Genomic DNA, 18280 nt, shown 5'->3' on the forward strand with positions numbered 1-18280 from the left:
TGAGATGAAGTGTTCTATAGGTAAGGTACTGACAGCTCATTCTGTAGCAAATTTATCATGATTTATGAAAGCTTGTATAAATGGAAAATAATGATATAATATATATACCAAATGCGGAAAAAAGGAAAATAAAATAAAAAAAGAAACCTAAAGAGGTGCCGATGTAAAGGCAAATCCATCCTCCCTACACCGGAACCTCTTTGTTTACATAATAGGTTTACATTTTTAAATGTGTTGTAGTTCACCTGTGACTTAATGTTGTTAATGTGATATTTTAACCTACAGATGCCTTTTTAATGTGAAATTAACTCACGGAAGTTGCATTTAAGGTACGTTTCATGAAATACCGGTAGGCTAGTTCTCTCAGGATAAGATTTGTTAAGATTAATGTGGGCGTTCTCAGACACTCATTACGTAGACATGACATAATATGACCTAAACCAGTGGAGACCTAAAACCCGAACTTTAACTTTTAGTTTACACTGATTAAGGCATTTTTCTAGAGAAAATACATATTTTTAGTAGAAAAGTTTTTGGAGCCTTTGTATATCAGCGGCCAGTTCCTCACAGGTTCAATAAAAATGGACATCAATTAACCTAAACTTTCCCCCCTAACCTAACCTACAAGCTGTGTCCTTATCTACTTACCTGACGGGGGGCTAACGACCCCCTTTACACTGCCGTATACAAGGTTAGACATAATATTACATACAGGTGGCCGCTATCATAAATACACCCCAAGTTTTTCGTCCGTAACTATGATAAAACCCAATAATTTAATGTTGGTTTTATTCCTACTAAAGATATCATTTAGTTTGTAATAACAATAAATATATATTTTTCAAGTTCATTGGACCTATTAGAATATAAAATATGCCTGAACAGCTTGATTTCAGTGGTGAAGTCGTTGGGGAATCAACCGCGGGGTTATGGCATAGTCTCAAGGCTGGTTTACACGGTCGAACGCTGTTCGACAGACAAGTGTTTGAAGTGATTTTTGAACATGTGAACGGAGTATTTGGTCGTCGAACACGATCATCAAACGGTTTTGAAGAAAGTCTGTTTTCGCCTGACTATTGTGGGCAAGGCTTCATTGTCCACAAACCTTATGCATTTGTGGCTGACTCCACCTCTTCAAGCCATTTGACAAGGTGCAACAACCGGGTTTGACGAACTGTTCAACCGTGCAAAGCCCACTTTAGGGTAAGTTAGGGATGTGCTGGTTCAAGTGAGGTGGCAGGCCCCTCCCCCCGGTTAGCCTAATAGGCAAGGCTATGGCTCCTAGATTAGGTTAGGTGGTACTCTTGTTTTTGTTTCAGTTTTTAATTGTTTTTTCTGTCAGCTTCTAGAATTTTAAAATGTTCACAATTTTAAGAATACGGAGTCCCGTCAAGTATTTTTATCAGAATCATTCAAATTACCATTAGATACACAAGTATCTCTTCTTATTTTCTTTATTAGGAATATTGTATTACGGTAATTTTTTGCTGGTAACCATTACCATTTCGCTGTAATTCTTGCGTGCCTAATCTGCGTTGAGGGATCAAGCTCAAAAGCAAAGCGTTCTCTAGGAGTTCCTTGCAAATCCAAGTAAGACCAGAGGTATAGAATAGTATCCTCAACAGGAACATCTGCAAAGAAGGAATGCACCCCCCCCCCCACCCCCCAGGGAGAGGCTCTTCTTTCGCTAGTGGAAACAGGAGCGTCTTCCGGCCTCAAAATTAGTTCAGTTGTTAAATTGGCACCACTCTTCCCTGATTTGCCTCTTGAAGAGAACAACAGGGAAGGGCCGAAGGGCAGAGTTCTGGGAGAGGAAGGAATACTGTAGGCCTAGCTGACTTCTTCAACCTCGATGATGATCCCAAGGGGGAAAAGTCTTGCTTTGCCAACTTCTTCTGCGTACTGCCATACACCTGCCACTTTGAGGGTGACCACTCCCTATATTCCTAACAGGGGGATTCTAGGCGGCAGACGTTCCCCATGCACGAAGGACAGAGAATGAGGATCCACCTCCCCATTGCTACTGAACATGCCACATATCCCCAGCATTCCCTGGGAGGTTTGCATATCTACCTTTGGCATAAACACACATACAAACACACCTGAAAGAAAAGTTTTTAAAACAGCCAAGTTAACCCTTTTACCCCCAGGCTATTTGGAAATTTCCAACCCTTAACCCCCAGGGGGTTATTTTTTTCCCAGCACATTTTGCAGTATATTTTTTTTAAATTGCTCTAACAGCCTTAATTTTTGTCATAGAGAGGTCAGGTTTGTCTCATTCTCTTGGAAAATGGCTGAATTTTCTCAAAAAATTATCAAAAATATGAAAAAAAAAAATTTATAGCATTTTTTTGCAAGGACGTACCGGTACGTCCATGGGGGTAAAGGGATGGCTTTTGTGAAACGTACCAGTACGTCCTTTGGGGGTAAAAGGGTTAAAGCAGATGCCAATAGCACTTCAGTGTTAGTCGGCAGCAAGAATCAAAGTGACTGTTCAGTGTACTGGCAAGCGGGGCCGGGGCCAACACCTCGATATAAGTTTTTAATTGGCGAGTTCCAGCTGGGCTTGAATCAATCTTCTATGTTTTCTTTAGCTTTCCCTTGCTTCCTGATTCACTCTATGATTACTTTTGGATAATACTTTGCCTTTCAAATATTAGTAGCTTGCTTAAGAATATCACAGCCTTAATAAGTAGTATTTTTTTTTTTTATAAAGGTAATAGTATAGTACTTTATTAGTGTATGAAAATTATATTTTTATCAAATAACATTTCTAGACTTATATAGCTTGCAAAGAAGATTTATTATTAAGTGTGCTTATATATCAGGAGAAAATTTGAAAAAGGAAAACTTTCAGAAATTTAACACTCAGATGGGAACCAATGGAAAGTGAATTGATGAATTTTAATTAAAAGGCAAAAAATGTTAAAGGGATATTCAAGCAGCATTCCCAGTTGGAGAATGGAAATGATAATGTGTAATATTTAATTTATTTATAGCCAGAAAGCCCATTTATACAAAGACAAAGTGTAATATCTTACAAACTATTATTTCAGAGCTGGGTCAGATACTTTTCATTTTCTGGAACTTGGCGGGCTGGTAATCATGTTGGAGTATGAGAATCAGATGCTGTTGGACCTGTTACATGAAGATGGTCTTCTAATAGCTGCCAAGTAAGTTGATAATTTTAACGTTGATTTTGGTTGTAATCTTTGCATATGATAAACAATCAAAATATATTAAGTTTTGTCTGATATATTAAAAATTGTCTTGGTATGTTATTTCTTCCTCTTTCTTTGGCATAATTATTTCAAAGATAATTAAACTTGTTTTATGAAGTTACTTTACCTCTGCATAATTTATTTTGTTTTCCTGATAATCAGGAAATATCACTCATTTTTTATATAGTACAATACTGTATTATGTAAGTAAAAATATTTTATTCTAGTAATGTTACGTAGTACAGTTAGCATCTTCATTATGATTATTGTAACTTTTAGAAAGCTTGCATATGTACAGTATTGTACAGTACTCCATTGATACTGTAGTCTCATCGTTATCTCTCGCAACAGGGGTCTCGGGCTGGAACGAGTGTTAGAGAGTCTGATTACCACATTTAATGACCCTGGTAATCTGGTGGTGGTTATTGGCACTACAGCAAAAGAAGAGGAATTCATACTTTCGCAGTTGGAAAATCAGGGCGTTACGTCATTGCCACGATGTATCACCGCTGAATGTTCTGTCAATGAAAGGTTAGTTTTCATTTGGGAATTATTGCTCTTTCTTACTCAGTAGTGCTGTACATTCGCTATTGCCGTACCCTTTCAGGCATGTTGTTGAGACATTTGGTGGTTGAATAGATTCATAACTGGGAATCTTTGTTTCTATTTGAAATTGTCATGCCACGAGAGTACTTCTCGAGAACCCATGAATATGTGATTTTTTATTTAATAGGTTAAACAGTTCTGTGTGTCACGAACGGGCGTAATTGCAAAGAATGAACCTGTAAAAAGTGAGAGTAGATTGTAGTAATGTAGATATAGGCTACGTGTGCGGTGCGGTGAGTTTCAACAGCGTGAGTTGACCTGTCAAAAGGAGCTATCACTCACGAATGGTACCTTATCTAATTAAGCTGTACTGTAGTGATACAGTGAACCCTCGTTTATCGCGGTAGATAGGTTCCAGTCGCGGCCGCGATAGGTGAAAATCCGCGAAGTAGTGACACCATATTTACCTATTTATTCAACATGTATATTCAGACTTTTAAAACCTTCCCTTGTACGTAGTTCTGTTAACAAACTACCCTTTAATGTACAGAACACTTAATGCATGTACTACAGTACCCTAAACTAAAACAGGCACAAATATTAAAGGTGATTTTATATCATGCATTTCCTAAACACGATAAAAAATGGCAATCAATGTTTTGTTTACATTTATCTCTGATCATAATGAAGAAACAAACTGGAGGTAGAGCTTTGCTTATTACCCAGACATATTTCCCATACTTTTCCCTTAGAACTACATCACATCTTCCTACTTTAGATATATATATATATATATATATATATATATATATATATATATATATATATTATATATATATATGTATATATATATATATATGTGTGTGTGTATATATATATATATTTATATGTATACACATATACATACCTACATATATACATAAATACATGCATACATATATATATATATATATATTACTGTATATATATGGGTTATGGAAAAAATCCGCGAAGTGGTGAATCCGCGATGGTCGAACCGCGAAGTAGCGAGGGTTCACTGTAATACAGTATGGTACATATATTAAAATGATACTATATACACTACAGTATCAGCGAGTGTTGTTAGATAGGAAAAACAGTGTTATGTTGTTACTGTACGTACAGTATTATATGTACGTATAAGTGTGGCAGTGACTCGTGTAATATGTACCGTAGGTTACTGTGTACGTAGCATTTGTGTGTACATGTACTGTACATTTACTGAAATGTGTTCATTTATTTACACAATACTTATACTGTGATAGAAATTAAGTAAAATCAATATTAATTAGTACTGTACACTGGGTTACTTGGTGTGTTAGTCGGCCACTTACATACAAAGTTCTACATAGTAAGTATGAATCATAATGCAGCTCTTGGGCCGTCAACTGTTTGGTGCACAAAGGTAGTGTAATGTACGTATCACATTTTATACTAAAATCACTATAAACACACTGTATATGTACAGGTATTTTCCATTACAACAATTTTGCACAAAAAGGACTGAAGCGAATGTACATGTTAGGAGAGACAATGCGAGACAGGCCGAGTTAGCAAGAGGTGGAGTGTTGTTCCACGTGGAGAGGGAAATGGCGCAAATCTTGCAGAATACAAAGGAGTGCAGTCAGTTTGAAATCATCAGGCCGTGAGAGTACTTATCGCGAAACTGCGAATATGTGATTAGTTATGAAATAGGTCATATGGTTTTCTGTATCATGAATGACCGAAGCTGCGGAGATAGAACACGCAAATAATGAGGGCTGACTATATCTTGTACAATGGCTTGATTTACAGAAAGATTTTTTTTTTCTGGTGAGGCTATTTAATAGTGTGCACATACAAATATGTGCTATTAAGTAAGGTGTAGTTTTTGTAGTGAATTTTATTTAGATCAAGCATGCTACAATACTGTATAGAGTACATGAAAGCTGAGTTTTTTTCATGATTTTTACAAGATAAGTTGTAGTGATTTAAATCTAATAAATTTACTTTCAGATCTCAGATATACATGAAAGGCGGGGTACTCTTTGTTACGTCACGCATCATGGTAATGGACCTGTTGATGGAGCGTGTTCCAATATCGCTTATAACTGGTAAGCTGAGTTTAGCAGTTGAGGATATTTTTATCCCTCAATTTGGCCATTAAATTCATCTTCAAGTTGCTACTTACATGGATGGTCTTTTCATTAATGAGCCTCTGCAGAATAAGATGACCACATGAAAAAAGGGAATGATTGATACGAGTAAATCATCAAAACTAATTTGTTTGTATACATTAAGGGCAAAATGTCTCAAAAATTAAGATTTTATAATTGATTATAGATAGAATAATTGCTAATTTCTATGTATAGCAGTTGACAGTTTCTTTTTTGTCTCAGGAATAATTGTTTGGAAGGCTCATAAAATTCTAGAATCCTGCCAAGAAGCATTTATACTCCGATTGTACCGACAGAAGAATAAGGTAAGGACTTGATTGAACAACTACCACTTAAAGTAGATTATTTCTAATTTCTTCACTTTCATTTTAACTTGATCATCATTTGGGATCTCATTCTGTTAGAGATTTCCTAATAAATTGATGGTCAATTTCATGCCTGATTTGGTTTTCTGTACTGTACATTTTAAATAAAAAGAAAAATAATAAAACCTCAGATATGATTATGTAGGTTGCAATGAATTTAAGGAAACATAAGTACTGTATGTAGTCCATCTTATTGTATGTTTTCTAGTTAATAAACTCAATATGTTTTTCTCATGATGGAAGTGTGGTTGCCAATCCAAAGATTACATTTACTTGTATCTGAAAAATCTATATTTTGCAGACAGGGTTTGTGAAGGCCTTGTCGAGCAGCCCACTGTCTTTCACTGCTGGTTTCAGTCACGTTGAGCGAGTGATGAGAAACCTTTTTGTCAAGAGACTGTACCTCTGGCCTCGTTTCCACATGGATGTTTCAACATGTCTGGAGCGTTGTAAGGTATGGTATAGTGGTCATCAGCTGTTAGGATATTGCTATAATTATGTTCTAGATTCTTGTATAGCTCGATCAAAGGATTTCTTTGTTAACGAGAGGTTAAGAGTAAAACAGGAGATATGATGAAGAATTTGAGTAGTCAGTTGGGGAGAAATCAAGGAACAGATGCTAGTAAAATTTAGAGAGCAATGCTAGTATGCAGAATACTGCATACTACCTGTTTTATACACCATGTAGGCTAATAGAATGTCCTTTATAGTCTCCTTTGATTCCTATTTGTATAGGTGTCTTTCACTGTCGCCTCTTTCTTTGGTATCTTTCACCTAACTGCTAAATTCCTTCATTCCTTCAATATACAAAATAATTCTTTGGGTCTGTCATAAAAGAGTTTAGGTTCATGGCTTCATGGTCTTGTTAATATTCATATAATAATAATACTTCCGCGCTGGCTACCTGAAATCTTCAAGAAACACAAATGAAAATTGTGGATGAATACGAAAAATAGATTCCTGATATTTACTGTTTTTCAATATTAAACTTAGCCGGTGATTATATCAGCTGCAGCTCTGCTGCCCGACAGAAAAACCTACGCTCAAAATACGCCAGCGATCGCTATGCAGGAAGGGGGTGTACATCAACAGCGCCATCTGTCGAGCAGGTACTCAGTACTCCATGTAAACACAGAACTCAATTTTCTCTCTGTCGTGCCACCGGCAAGACCTACTAAATTCGCTGTTGCTTACTGGATTGGTTTTCACATAATTTGGTGAAGTACACATTTCTAGTTATTAGCTTTCGCTTTGCAGAGGTTATCTTCAACTCATCCTTGCATTCTTTTATTGATTTTGGATTATTTGTTGACGACTTTGGATAGATTTTGAATTCCCCTTTGACTAATTCAAAATGGCTGACCCTTCTCAAGTTCCTAAATACAGAAAGTGTAGTGCTAGGGACTGTTCAAGGCATCTTCCGAAGGCCTCTATCGATCCGCACACCGTTTGTTCCAATTGTCGGGATAAATCCTGTCAATTGGAAGATCGATGTGAGGAATGCGTTGGGCTTTCGGAATTCGATTTTCTCGAATTCCAGAAATATTCACGTAGGCTAGAGAGAGATAGAGTCAGGAGAAGTTCATCTCGCTCCGTTGATATTTCCTCTCCTCATGCCCCACAACCTTTTCCTTCCCCTGTAGTGGTTGCTCCTGATCCCCCTTCTAGCACTCAACAACCTTCGATGGCAGATATGATGCGTGCCATCCAGGCTCTGGGTGAGAGAGTCGAGTCATTGGCGAGTGACCGTAACCAACTCATGGCAGACGTCAAGGAGTTGAAGTGTAAGAGTGCAGTGGGTAGTGACAAAGTGAGGGGTAGTGTTGTGGAAAGTGTTGTGGATAATGTTGCGCTTGAGGGTTCGTCTGTTCGTGCCTGTCGTTCTCCCAGTCCGGGACCTCTTGCAAGCTCCCAAGCCTAGGGGAGAAGCAATGTCGTACGACCAAAGGGTTCGAAAGGCTTTAATCAGCGAACAGACGTTCCCTCCGTGGTTTCGGGCGTATCTAACCAAGATCGCCCCACCCACAAGAAGACAAGAGAGCCCATTTATTCCTCGTCTGCGGAAGATGTTTCGCGTAAGAAACAATGGACCAAGGCCTCGCGGCCTCTCAAACGCGAGTCGGTCCCTTCCGCGCAAGTCCAACGGCCCAGTTGTAGCCACTGGGTCAGTTCGGACTCGCTGCAGTCCTCCGATGACTGCACACCTCCTAAGAGAGGCAAAGCGGTACCGCATCAGGCAGTAACTCCGTCTGTTGCCGCACCTGCTATTGTAGACCCTAAGTGGTCTTTGCTGCAGACCATGCAGACACAGTTGACATCTTTAATGCAGGACTTTCGTGCGGAGAAGGTTGTTGCTGCTCCAACCGCTGGCCTACAACCACCCACGGTTGTGCGTCCAGTGGACGCTGAGGCTACCTTCTCCCGCACTACAACTGTGAGAGTCCCGCCACCCATGCGTTCCAGTGTACCCTGCCAGCCGCATGTTGACGTTCAGCGACGCACGGAACCTTCCGTTGACGTTCGCGAGTTACAACAACAACCTAAGTTGTTTTGTTTTGACGCGGTGCGTCAACCTCCGCTACCCAGTGTGGTTACCACTACTCGCCCACAGCAGACTAGACAGTCAGGAGTTGACGCTTTGCGCCCCCGCGCAGCTACGGTTGTTGCCAGCTCACAGACTGGGCAACAGTTCCATGACGTTGCGTCCGGTTCAGTCACGCATGCACCCGTGCTGCCGGACTCAGCTGCCCAGCCAACTCCTGCTCCTTTGCCGCTTCCTCCTCAGTATTCAGATGATGGACTCTCTGATGATGACGACGCTGCTCATATTGACGACCCGCATACGGACATCGACGAACCCAAGACCTCGCAACCCTCCTTGGACTTTAGGAAAGTTCTTGCACTGTTCAGGGAGATGTTTCCTGATCAGTTTGTTTCTGCGGCCCCACGCTCTCCTCCATCTGAGTTCGCTTCTGGCACGCAGTCATCCGCGCCTGCCTTTACGAAGCTTGTCCTTGCCCGCTCGTCTAAGAGAGCTTTAAGAGTGTTGGGAGAATGGATGCAATCCAAAATGCACCTTGGGAAGACAGCATTCACGTTTCCCCCTGCAAAACTCTCGTCCAGATCGAGCGTCTGGTATGCCACGGGAGAAGTTCTCGGCTTGGGAGTTCCTGCCTCTGCCCAGGGTGACTTCTCAAGTCTGGTAGACTCTCCCCGCAGGCTTGCTATGAGACGCTCCAAGATTTGTTGGACTCCTTCAGACTTAGACCATCTGATGAAAGGAGTTTTCAGAGCCTTCGAGGTTTTTAATTTTTTGGATTGGTGTTTGGGAGCGTTGAGCAGGAAGATCTCACCTTCTGACAAGGAAACTTCCATGCTCCTTATGTCCTGCATGGACAAGGCCATACGAGACGGTTCCAGTGAGCTTGCGGCTTCGTTCGTTTCCGGGGTCCTTAAGAAACGGGAAAACCTGTGCTCCTTCTTGTCAGTTGGAGTTACACAGTGTCAGAAATTGGAACTTATGTTTGCTCCTCTCTCTAAGTGCCTTTTCCCAGAGGAGTTGATAAAGGAGATTGCTGCCTCCTTGATTCAAAAAGACACGCATGACCTGGTTGCGTCTTCTGCCCGCAAAGCCACCCCTTTGCCTACCGTGTCTAGACCCAGGATGGACACTCCAGCGTCCAGGTTTATTCCGCCCTTTCGTGGCAGAGCTTCCAGCAGAGGAGGTGCTCGTGCCGAAGGGAGACGTGGGAATAAGAAAGGTACCAAGTCCTTTAAGGGCAGAGTCTGACTGCCACCTTCTTCAGACAGCAGTGGGAGCCAGACTCAAGAACTTCTGGCAGTCCTGGGAGAAAAGGGGCGCAGATGCACAATCTGTGAAGTTGCTCAGAGAAGGGTACAAGATCCCGTTTGTGCGCAAACCCCCTCTAGCAACGTCTCCCATCGATCTCTCTCCCAGGTACAGAGAGGAGGACAAGAGACTAGCTTTGAAGCAAGAGGTATCTCTCTTACTAGAAAAGGGAGCGGTAGTCAAAGTCCGGGACCATCAATCCCCGGGCTTCTACAACCGTCTCTTCTTAGTGGTAAAGAAGACAGGAGGGTGGAGACCGGTGCTAGACGTCAGTGCTCTGAATGTCTTTGTCACAAAGCAGACGTTCGCCATGGAGACGACAAAGTCTGTCCTAGCAGCGGTCAGGAAGGAAGACTGGATGGTCTCTTTAGACCTAAAGGACGCTTACTTTCACGTCCCCATCCACCCAGATTCCCAGCCTTTTCTAAGGTTCGTTTTCGGGAAGGTTGTCTACCAATTCCAAGCCCTGTGCTTTGGCCTAAGCACGGCTCCTCTTGTCTTTACGAAACTGATGAGGAATATTGCCAAATTCCTGCATTTAGCGGACATCAGAGCCTCCCTCTATTTGGACGACTGGCTTCTAAGAGCCTCTTCCAGTCGCCGCTGTCTGGAGAATCTAAGGTGGACTCTAGATCTGACCAAGGAATTGGGTCTTCTGGTCAATATGGAAAAGTCCCAACTGGTCCCATCCCAAACTATAGTGTACTTAGGGATGGAGATTCACAGTCAAGCTTTTCGGGCTTTTCCGTCGGCCCCCAGAATAAGTCAAGCCCAAGGATGCATCCAGAACATGCTAAAGAAGGACCGATGTTCAGTCAGACAGTGGATGAGTCTGATAGGGACGCTTTCATCCCTGGAACAGTTCGTTGCGTTAGGGAGACTGCACCTCCGTCCCCTTCAATTTCACCTAGCTGTTCACTGGAAAAAGGACAAGACGCTAGAAGCGGTCTCGATCCCCATTTCCGAGGAGATGAAGTCATCACTGACTTGGTGGAAGAACAACATCAACCTCAGAGAGGGTCTGCCCCTGGCTGTTCAGACCCCCAACCACATTCTCTTCTTGGACGCATCGGACACGGGCTGGGGTGCGACACTAGACGGTCGGGAATGCTCGGGAACGTGGAACTCGCATCAAAGAACGTTACACATCAACTGCAAGGAGCTACTGGCAGTTCATCTGGCCTTTAAAAGCTTCAAGTCCCTCCTTCAAGGCAAAGTGGTGGAGGTGAACTCGGACAACACCACGGCCTTGGCGTACATCTCCAAGCAAGGAGGGACCCATTCTTTGACGTTGTTCGAGATCGCAAGGGACCTCCTCACCTGGTCAAGAGATCTAAACCTCTCTCTAGTAACGAGGTTCATTCAGGGCAATTTGAATGTCATGGCGGATTGCCTCAGTCGGAAGGGTCAAATCATCCCAACAGAATGGACCCTTCACATAGATGTGTGCAAGAGACTATGGGCCATATGGGGCCAACCTACCATAGATCTCTTCGCAACTTCAAGGACCAAGAGGCTCCCAATATATTGCTCACCGATCCCGGACCCAGCAGCAGTTCATATAGATGCCTTTCTGCTGGATTGGTCCCATCTAGACCTGTATGCATTCCCCACGTTCAAGATTGTCAACAAGGTACTGCAGAAGTTTGCCTCTCACGAAGGGACAAGGTTGACGTTGGTTGCTCCCCTCTGGCCCGCGAGAGAATGGTTCACCGAGGTACTTCAATGGCTGGTGGACGTACCCAGAACTCTTCCTCTAAGAGTGGACCTTCTACGTCAGCCACACGTGAAGAAGGTACACCCAGACCTCCACGCTCTTCGTCTGACTGCCTTCAGACTATCGAAAGACTCTCGAGAGCTAGAGGCTTTTCGAAGGAGGCAGCCAGGGCGATTGCTAGAGCAAGGAGGACATCCACTCTTAAAATCTACCAGTCGAAGTGGGAAGTCTTCCGAAACTGGTGCAAGTCGGTATCAGTATCCTCAACCAGTACCTCTGTAACCCAAATAGCTGACTTCCTATTATACCTGAGGAAGAAAAGATCTCTTTCAGCTCCCACGATCAAAGGTTACAGAAGCATGTTAGCAGCAGTCTTCCGTCACAGAGGCTTAGATCTTTCTAACAACAAAGATTTACAGGACCTCCTTAAGTCTTTTGAGACCTCGAAGGAGAGTCGTTTGGCTACGCCGGGTTGGAATTTAGACGTGGTACTAAGATTCCTTATGTCAGAAAGGTTCGAGCCACTACAATCAGCCTCCTTTAAAGATCTCACTTTAAAGACTTTTCCTAGTTTGCCTAGCAACAGCTAAAAGAGTCAGTGAGATACACGCCTTCAGCAAGAACATCGGATTTTAATCTGAAACGGCTACATGTTCTTTACAGCTTGGTTTTCTGGCCAAAAACGAGCTACCTTCTCGTCCTTGGCCAAAATCGTTCGATATTCCAAGCCTTTCAAACTTGGTTGGAAATGAACTAGAAAGAGTCTTATGCCCTGTTAGAGCTCTTAAGTTCTATTTAAGACGAACTAAACCTTTACGAGGACAGTCAGAAGCTTTATGGTGTGCTATTAAGAAACCTTCTTTACCTATGTCAAAGAATGCAGTTTCCTATTATATCAGACTGTTGATACGAGAAGCCCAGTCCCTTCTGAATGAGGAAGACCATGCTTTGCTGAAGGTAAGGACACATGAAGTTAGAGCTGTCGCAACTTCAGTGGCCTTTAAACAAAATAGATCTCTGCAGAGTATAATGGACGCAACCTATTGGAGAAGCAAGTCAGTGTTCGCGTCCTTTTATCTTAAAGATGTCCAGTCTCTTTACGAGAACTGCTACACCCTGGGACCATTCGTAGCAGCGAGTGCAGTAGTGGGTGAGGGCTCAACCACTACATTCCCCTAATTCCATAACCTTTTTTAATCTTTCTCTTGAAATGTTTTTTATTGTTGTTTTTGGGTTGTCCGGAAGGCTAAGAAGTCTTTCGCTTCCTGGTTGATTTGGCGGGTGGTCAAATTCTTTTCTTGAGAAGCGCCTAGATTAGAGGTTTTGATGAGGTCCTTTAGTATGGGTTGCAACCCTTGATACTTCAGCTCCTAGGAGTCGCTCAGCATCCTAAGAGGATCGCGAGGCTCAGTAAGGAAGACGTACTTTAAAAAGGCAGAGTAATTGTTCAAGTCGACTTCCTTACCAGGTACTTATTTATTTTATGTTTGTTATTTTGAATAACTGCTAAAATGAAATACAAAATACTTAGCTCATAATGTAAACAATTAATGCTGGTCTCTACCCACCCCCCTGGGTGTGAATCAGCTGATATAATCACCGGCTAAGTTTAATATTGAAAAATGTTATTTTTATTACTAAAATAAATTTTTGAATATACTTACCCGGTGATTATATATTAAAGGACCCTCCCTTCCTCCCCAATAGAGACCCAGTGGACCGAGGAGAAAATTGAGTTCTGTGTTTACATGGAGTACTGAGTACCTGCTCGACAGATGGCGCTGTTGATGTACACCCCCTTCCTGCATAGCGATCGCTGGCGTATTTTGAGCGTAGGTTTTTCTGTCGGGCAGCAGAGCTGCAGCTGATATAATCACCGGGTAAGTATATTCAAAAATTTATTTTAGTAATAAAAATAACATTTTTATATTGTCTTGATATTAATGCATGAATAATATATTAGCCCAGTGTAAAATGGTTTGTCTATATTTTGATTTTAATAATAGCAAATTCGAGTATCTATATTTAAGGTTATTATTATTTTATTCTAGTCTTAATGCTAGCACATTACATCTTATAGCTCAATCAAGAATTCTCAACAATAACAAATATTAGCCAATTTATCATCTTTGATATTAATGTAAAAAATCATAATGTAAGAGTAATCAGGAATATCATGTCGGAAACATTAGGAAAATACAAAAAAGGGAAATGTTACATTTTGTAAATTCATAGTTAAGTTTAAAGGGCATTTTACAAATATTTTTCTTTCTTAACCCTTTTACCCCCAGGCTATTTGGAAATTTCCAACCCTTAACCCCCAGGGGTTATTTTTTTCCAGCACATTTTTCAGTATATTTTTTTTAAATTGCCCTAACAGCCTTAATTTTTGTCATAGAGAGGTCAGGTTGGTCTCATTCTCTTGGAAAATGCCTGAATTTTCACAAAAAAATATCAAAAATATGCAAAAAAAAATTTTTAAATAGCATTTTTTTGCAAGGACGTACCGGTACGTCCATGGGGGAAAGGGATGAGTTTTGTGAAACGTACCTATATGTCCTTTGGGGGTAAAAGGGTTAAAAAAGACTTTCATATATTATTTTTGCATGTAATTGAATATATATGGTATTTAACTAATGTACTTAATGTGAAATTAAAGCAAAATTCACTGTTTCACAGCCAGAAGTTATAGAGCTACACTTGAAGATGACACCGCAAATGAAGCAGATCCAAATGTCTTTGCTAGACCTCATCACAGCAACTGTGCAGGTAAAATTAAAGAGAAATTCTAGGTTAGTAAGTCCCCTGGGGTGTTATTCTGTGTACTGTTCTCTCATTAGGGCACTAAGAGCATTATTTCTATGAACCTTCCCTGATGTTCATATTGCTTAGTCCCCGAAGCTCATCGTAATGAGAATGCTTTGATGAACAAAACAAATGGACAACAATAAGTTTAAGGGAAAGAAAATATTAGACTGTCTGTTATCCTAAATGAGACCTCACTAGCCTTTCATGGAATTAATTCCTCCACCAATGACACCTTTGAGAGCTAACTCCCAAATGTACACATCCCTACCCTACCACGATGGGATGGTACCACTTAAATTAGAGTGGCTCAATCCCACTTAATGAGATTGAGAGCATTTCAAGAATGTAATCATCCACATTTTAATCATAGTGACAGGCAAACCGGACAGAATGCATAGAGTCCTATCTCTATAATTTTGCGCTCGAAGTCGTTCATGAAGAGTTTCTGGGCTTCTACAGTTGACTCTTCTTGGTGGAGTAGCAAACTGGAGACTGAAGGCCTGTCATTGCCCTCTCTCCTTGGAATGAGTGTGTATTGCCATGTTTAGGATGGAAACAGTATGGTCTGTGCTGAGTTCCTTTAGAGAGGAAGGTTTCATGCTTTTAATTGATCTGAAGGATTGGAACTTTCAAGTACCTGTGCCTCAGTCCTTCAGGAAGTACCTCCATTTCTCCCTCTATGGTACAGTGTGCCAGTTCAGGATGCTGAACCCACACTGTGTATTGATCCTCAGGTCTCCATTCAGAAGGTTACCTTGGTAGTAGCTTGGGCTAACTTGTAAGGTCTACGTCGATGGTTGTATCTCAATGGGTGGCTGATCCTGGCCTCCTTTGTGCGGCAGTTGTTATAGGGTTGAATTCGAATTTTTGCTTTTGTCCCGATCAGGGGATTGTGACAATCGAGAAGTTGAATCTCCTACCCAGGCCGAGGTTGAAGTACTTGGGCATTCTAGTATACACAGCACCAGTGAGTCTGTCAGTTAGACAATCGCATCAGCAAGCCCAAGGAGGTAGTGCATTCATTTCTGTCCAAGACAAAATTACCAGCTTGGTGCTGGCAGAGTCTTCTTGGTAACCTTGCCTCACTGGAGAAGCTCGTTCCTTCAGTGGTATTTGAAGAGTCAAAGGTCAGGCTTCAGGAATCTTCCATCCCTTCTAGTGCCAGTGGGACAAGAGGCTTGTGGTGATCTTACCTTTTGGCTGAATGAGGAAACCTTCACAGGGGAGTCACCTCCAGATATGCAACTGTCCTCAGATGTGTCATCTTGGGGTGTTGTCAGAAGAAGAAGCATTTACTCATTGAAGTCTTGGGAAGATAGCAACCTTTCTAGTGCATTTTAAGAACATTGAGGAGGCATCTGTTGGTGGTGGTGTGACACCACTATTGTGGCTTACATCTAGTAAGGGGTGGTATGTTCCTGCTCCCATTCTGAGAGCTGACAAAGCGGATGCACATCAAGACAGTATTCCATACCAGAGAGTTGTCAGCCAAATACATTCCGGGTAAGAGTAATGGACTAGGAGACACACTCAGGCGCCAGGAGAAGGTTGTAAGGTCAGAGTGGTCCCAACATCCCTGTTTAATGGAGAGGCTTCAACCTATTTCCCACAGGGCTAAACAGGAAGCTCCCTGTGTTTTCTACCCCAGTCTATGGGCCGTGTTTGAAGTCGCTTTCCAATGTCCATAGGATCACATGGATGGTTATGCCCTTCCGCCATTCAATCCTGTACCGTCTACTAATCTACCTTGTGGGGATTACTGTATGATTCAAGTTGATCCTGGTAGCTCTCAGATGTTTTCATGCCGAATGGTATCCTGTTCTGCTCTGTCAAGATCCTGAGCGAACTTCCTGTGGCCCTCGCTTCCCAGGGAAAATGGACTATAATCTGTGACTGATTGTCATAGAAGGGATTCTTTTCTGGTCTAATCATCTATAGAACAGATTGCTGATTTCCTCATCTTTTTATGCCAGGAGAAAGCTCCCTCAGTTGCTGCTATCAAAGCTACTGATCAGCCATGAGCAGGGTTTTTCAATAGAAGGAGATAGACCTCTCCTTCTCATAAGAATTGTTTATGGTGCGTGAGGAGCTTCGAACAATCTTGCTCATCCCAGGGCCTCTGGCTCCAGACAGGTATGTGTTCCTCATTCTTAAGGCTCTCATTCATACCTGCTCAAGACTTTGAGAAAGCCATCAGTCAAGGTTCTGACTCTCAAGACTGTCTCTGGTGCCTTAGCATTGCTGAAGAGTTTAGGCGAGTTACTCGGTCTTTACCTGTCTCCCACACTGAGGGGTAGAAGAAGTTCCCTTAGTTTAATGCCAGGTTGTGTGGCCAAAACTCGACCCCAGGTTCGAACCCAACTCCATCCCCTCTGTTCATGAAGCATTGGGTGTCATGGAGAGAAGCTTTTGGGTCCTATGAGGGCTATGCTGTGCTATCTTAAGGAGATTCAACACCTCAGACGAGAGTCGGTAAATTTTCCTTGGCACTGGCAGATCCAAGAAAGGGAGTCTGGGAAGACAATCTATTTTTGACTTCATTAGTTGATCTATGATGCATTCACCTTGATTGCTAAGAGGGTTGAGATACCAGCTAGGACTGTAACTTGCAAAGTCACGGGTTAGGCCCCACCTTTGCCTTCAAGAGGAATCTTGCAGTTGGTCATGATTTGGAGGGTGGGGTGTATATGCACCAAACCACCTTCACGGCCTTTAATCTACAGGAGTACCCACAATTCCCTTGTTAACTTTGCACTTGGTCTTATGGAGGGTGCTCAAATAGTTTTGTTGGGAAGCCAGCTCTCATGCAGGGTGGTAAGGATCTTATCTTTGGTACTTAATGATGTAAGTCTGAAATGTGGCAGAATGAATGGCTACTCTCCTCCATTCTTTCTCCCCCTCTCTTGGGGATGAAACAGTAGAAGTATTACTCTCTAGATTTTACTTGATGCTGGTAAACTATACTTCTGAGATCCTTTCTTTAAAACCTAGAGAAGATTTCCCCCATCCTCTCAAGATGAAGGGGATGATGGTGGAATATACAGTAACCTGCTGTTCATCATATGCCAGGTATATTCTTTTCTTTATATAATTCTTAATTCTCTTCCCTGCTTGTCTCTTTTTATAATTGTTTCTTAGCATATCTGCACATCTTTTCTTTCTTTTGCATGGCAGCTTTCAACAGTTTCTACCAATCCCTCTACATCTCTCTGACCTCGTAATTTTTGTTTAAATGTTTTTATTAATTTTAGTGCCTCCTCTTTCCCCTTCCTTCCATATGTCACTATTAAATTAACATGAGCATCCTCCTGTTGCACCTTAGTACTGAATGGCCCTCATCCAACATAAGTTAAACAAGTATCAGCCAGCATAACAATGCTATCCTTTTCTTGGATACCATGTGTACTTAACATCTGGATATAATAAATCTTTCACCTTCTTCTATATATTATCACTTTTCTCTAGCTTTTTTCAATATTATGGTCATTAACTTTAATCTTAGGCTTTGACAAAATTCCAGCATTGTTTCTCCATCCTGCTTTCTTTTTGGTCTTCCTAATTGTGGTGAGCAAACTTAAAAACATGCATAATCTTTCCCT

General features: G+C 41.7%; 1 protein-coding gene across 1 annotated transcript in view; it reads left to right on the top strand.

The window, feature by feature from the left end:
• Positions 1-211: 211 nt before the first annotated feature.
• The window catches only part of mei-9 (DNA repair endonuclease XPF mei-9), a 73514-nt gene continuing 55445 nt past the window's right edge, over positions 212-18280 (top strand). The window contains exons 1-7 of the mRNA XM_068390945.1: positions 212-329; positions 3057-3173; positions 3573-3752; positions 5781-5878; positions 6164-6246; positions 6608-6760; positions 14553-14642. Coding sequence (XP_068247046.1) covers positions 3106-3173; positions 3573-3752; positions 5781-5878; positions 6164-6246; positions 6608-6760; positions 14553-14642 — 672 coding nt within the window. The 5' untranslated portion in view covers positions 212-329; positions 3057-3105. The remainder of the gene's footprint in view (positions 330-3056; positions 3174-3572; positions 3753-5780; positions 5879-6163; positions 6247-6607; positions 6761-14552; positions 14643-18280) is intronic.

This window comes from Palaemon carinicauda, chromosome 17 (genome assembly GCF_036898095.1).
Source record: "Palaemon carinicauda isolate YSFRI2023 chromosome 17, ASM3689809v2, whole genome shotgun sequence".
NCBI lineage: Eukaryota > Metazoa > Arthropoda > Malacostraca > Decapoda > Palaemonidae > Palaemon > Palaemon carinicauda.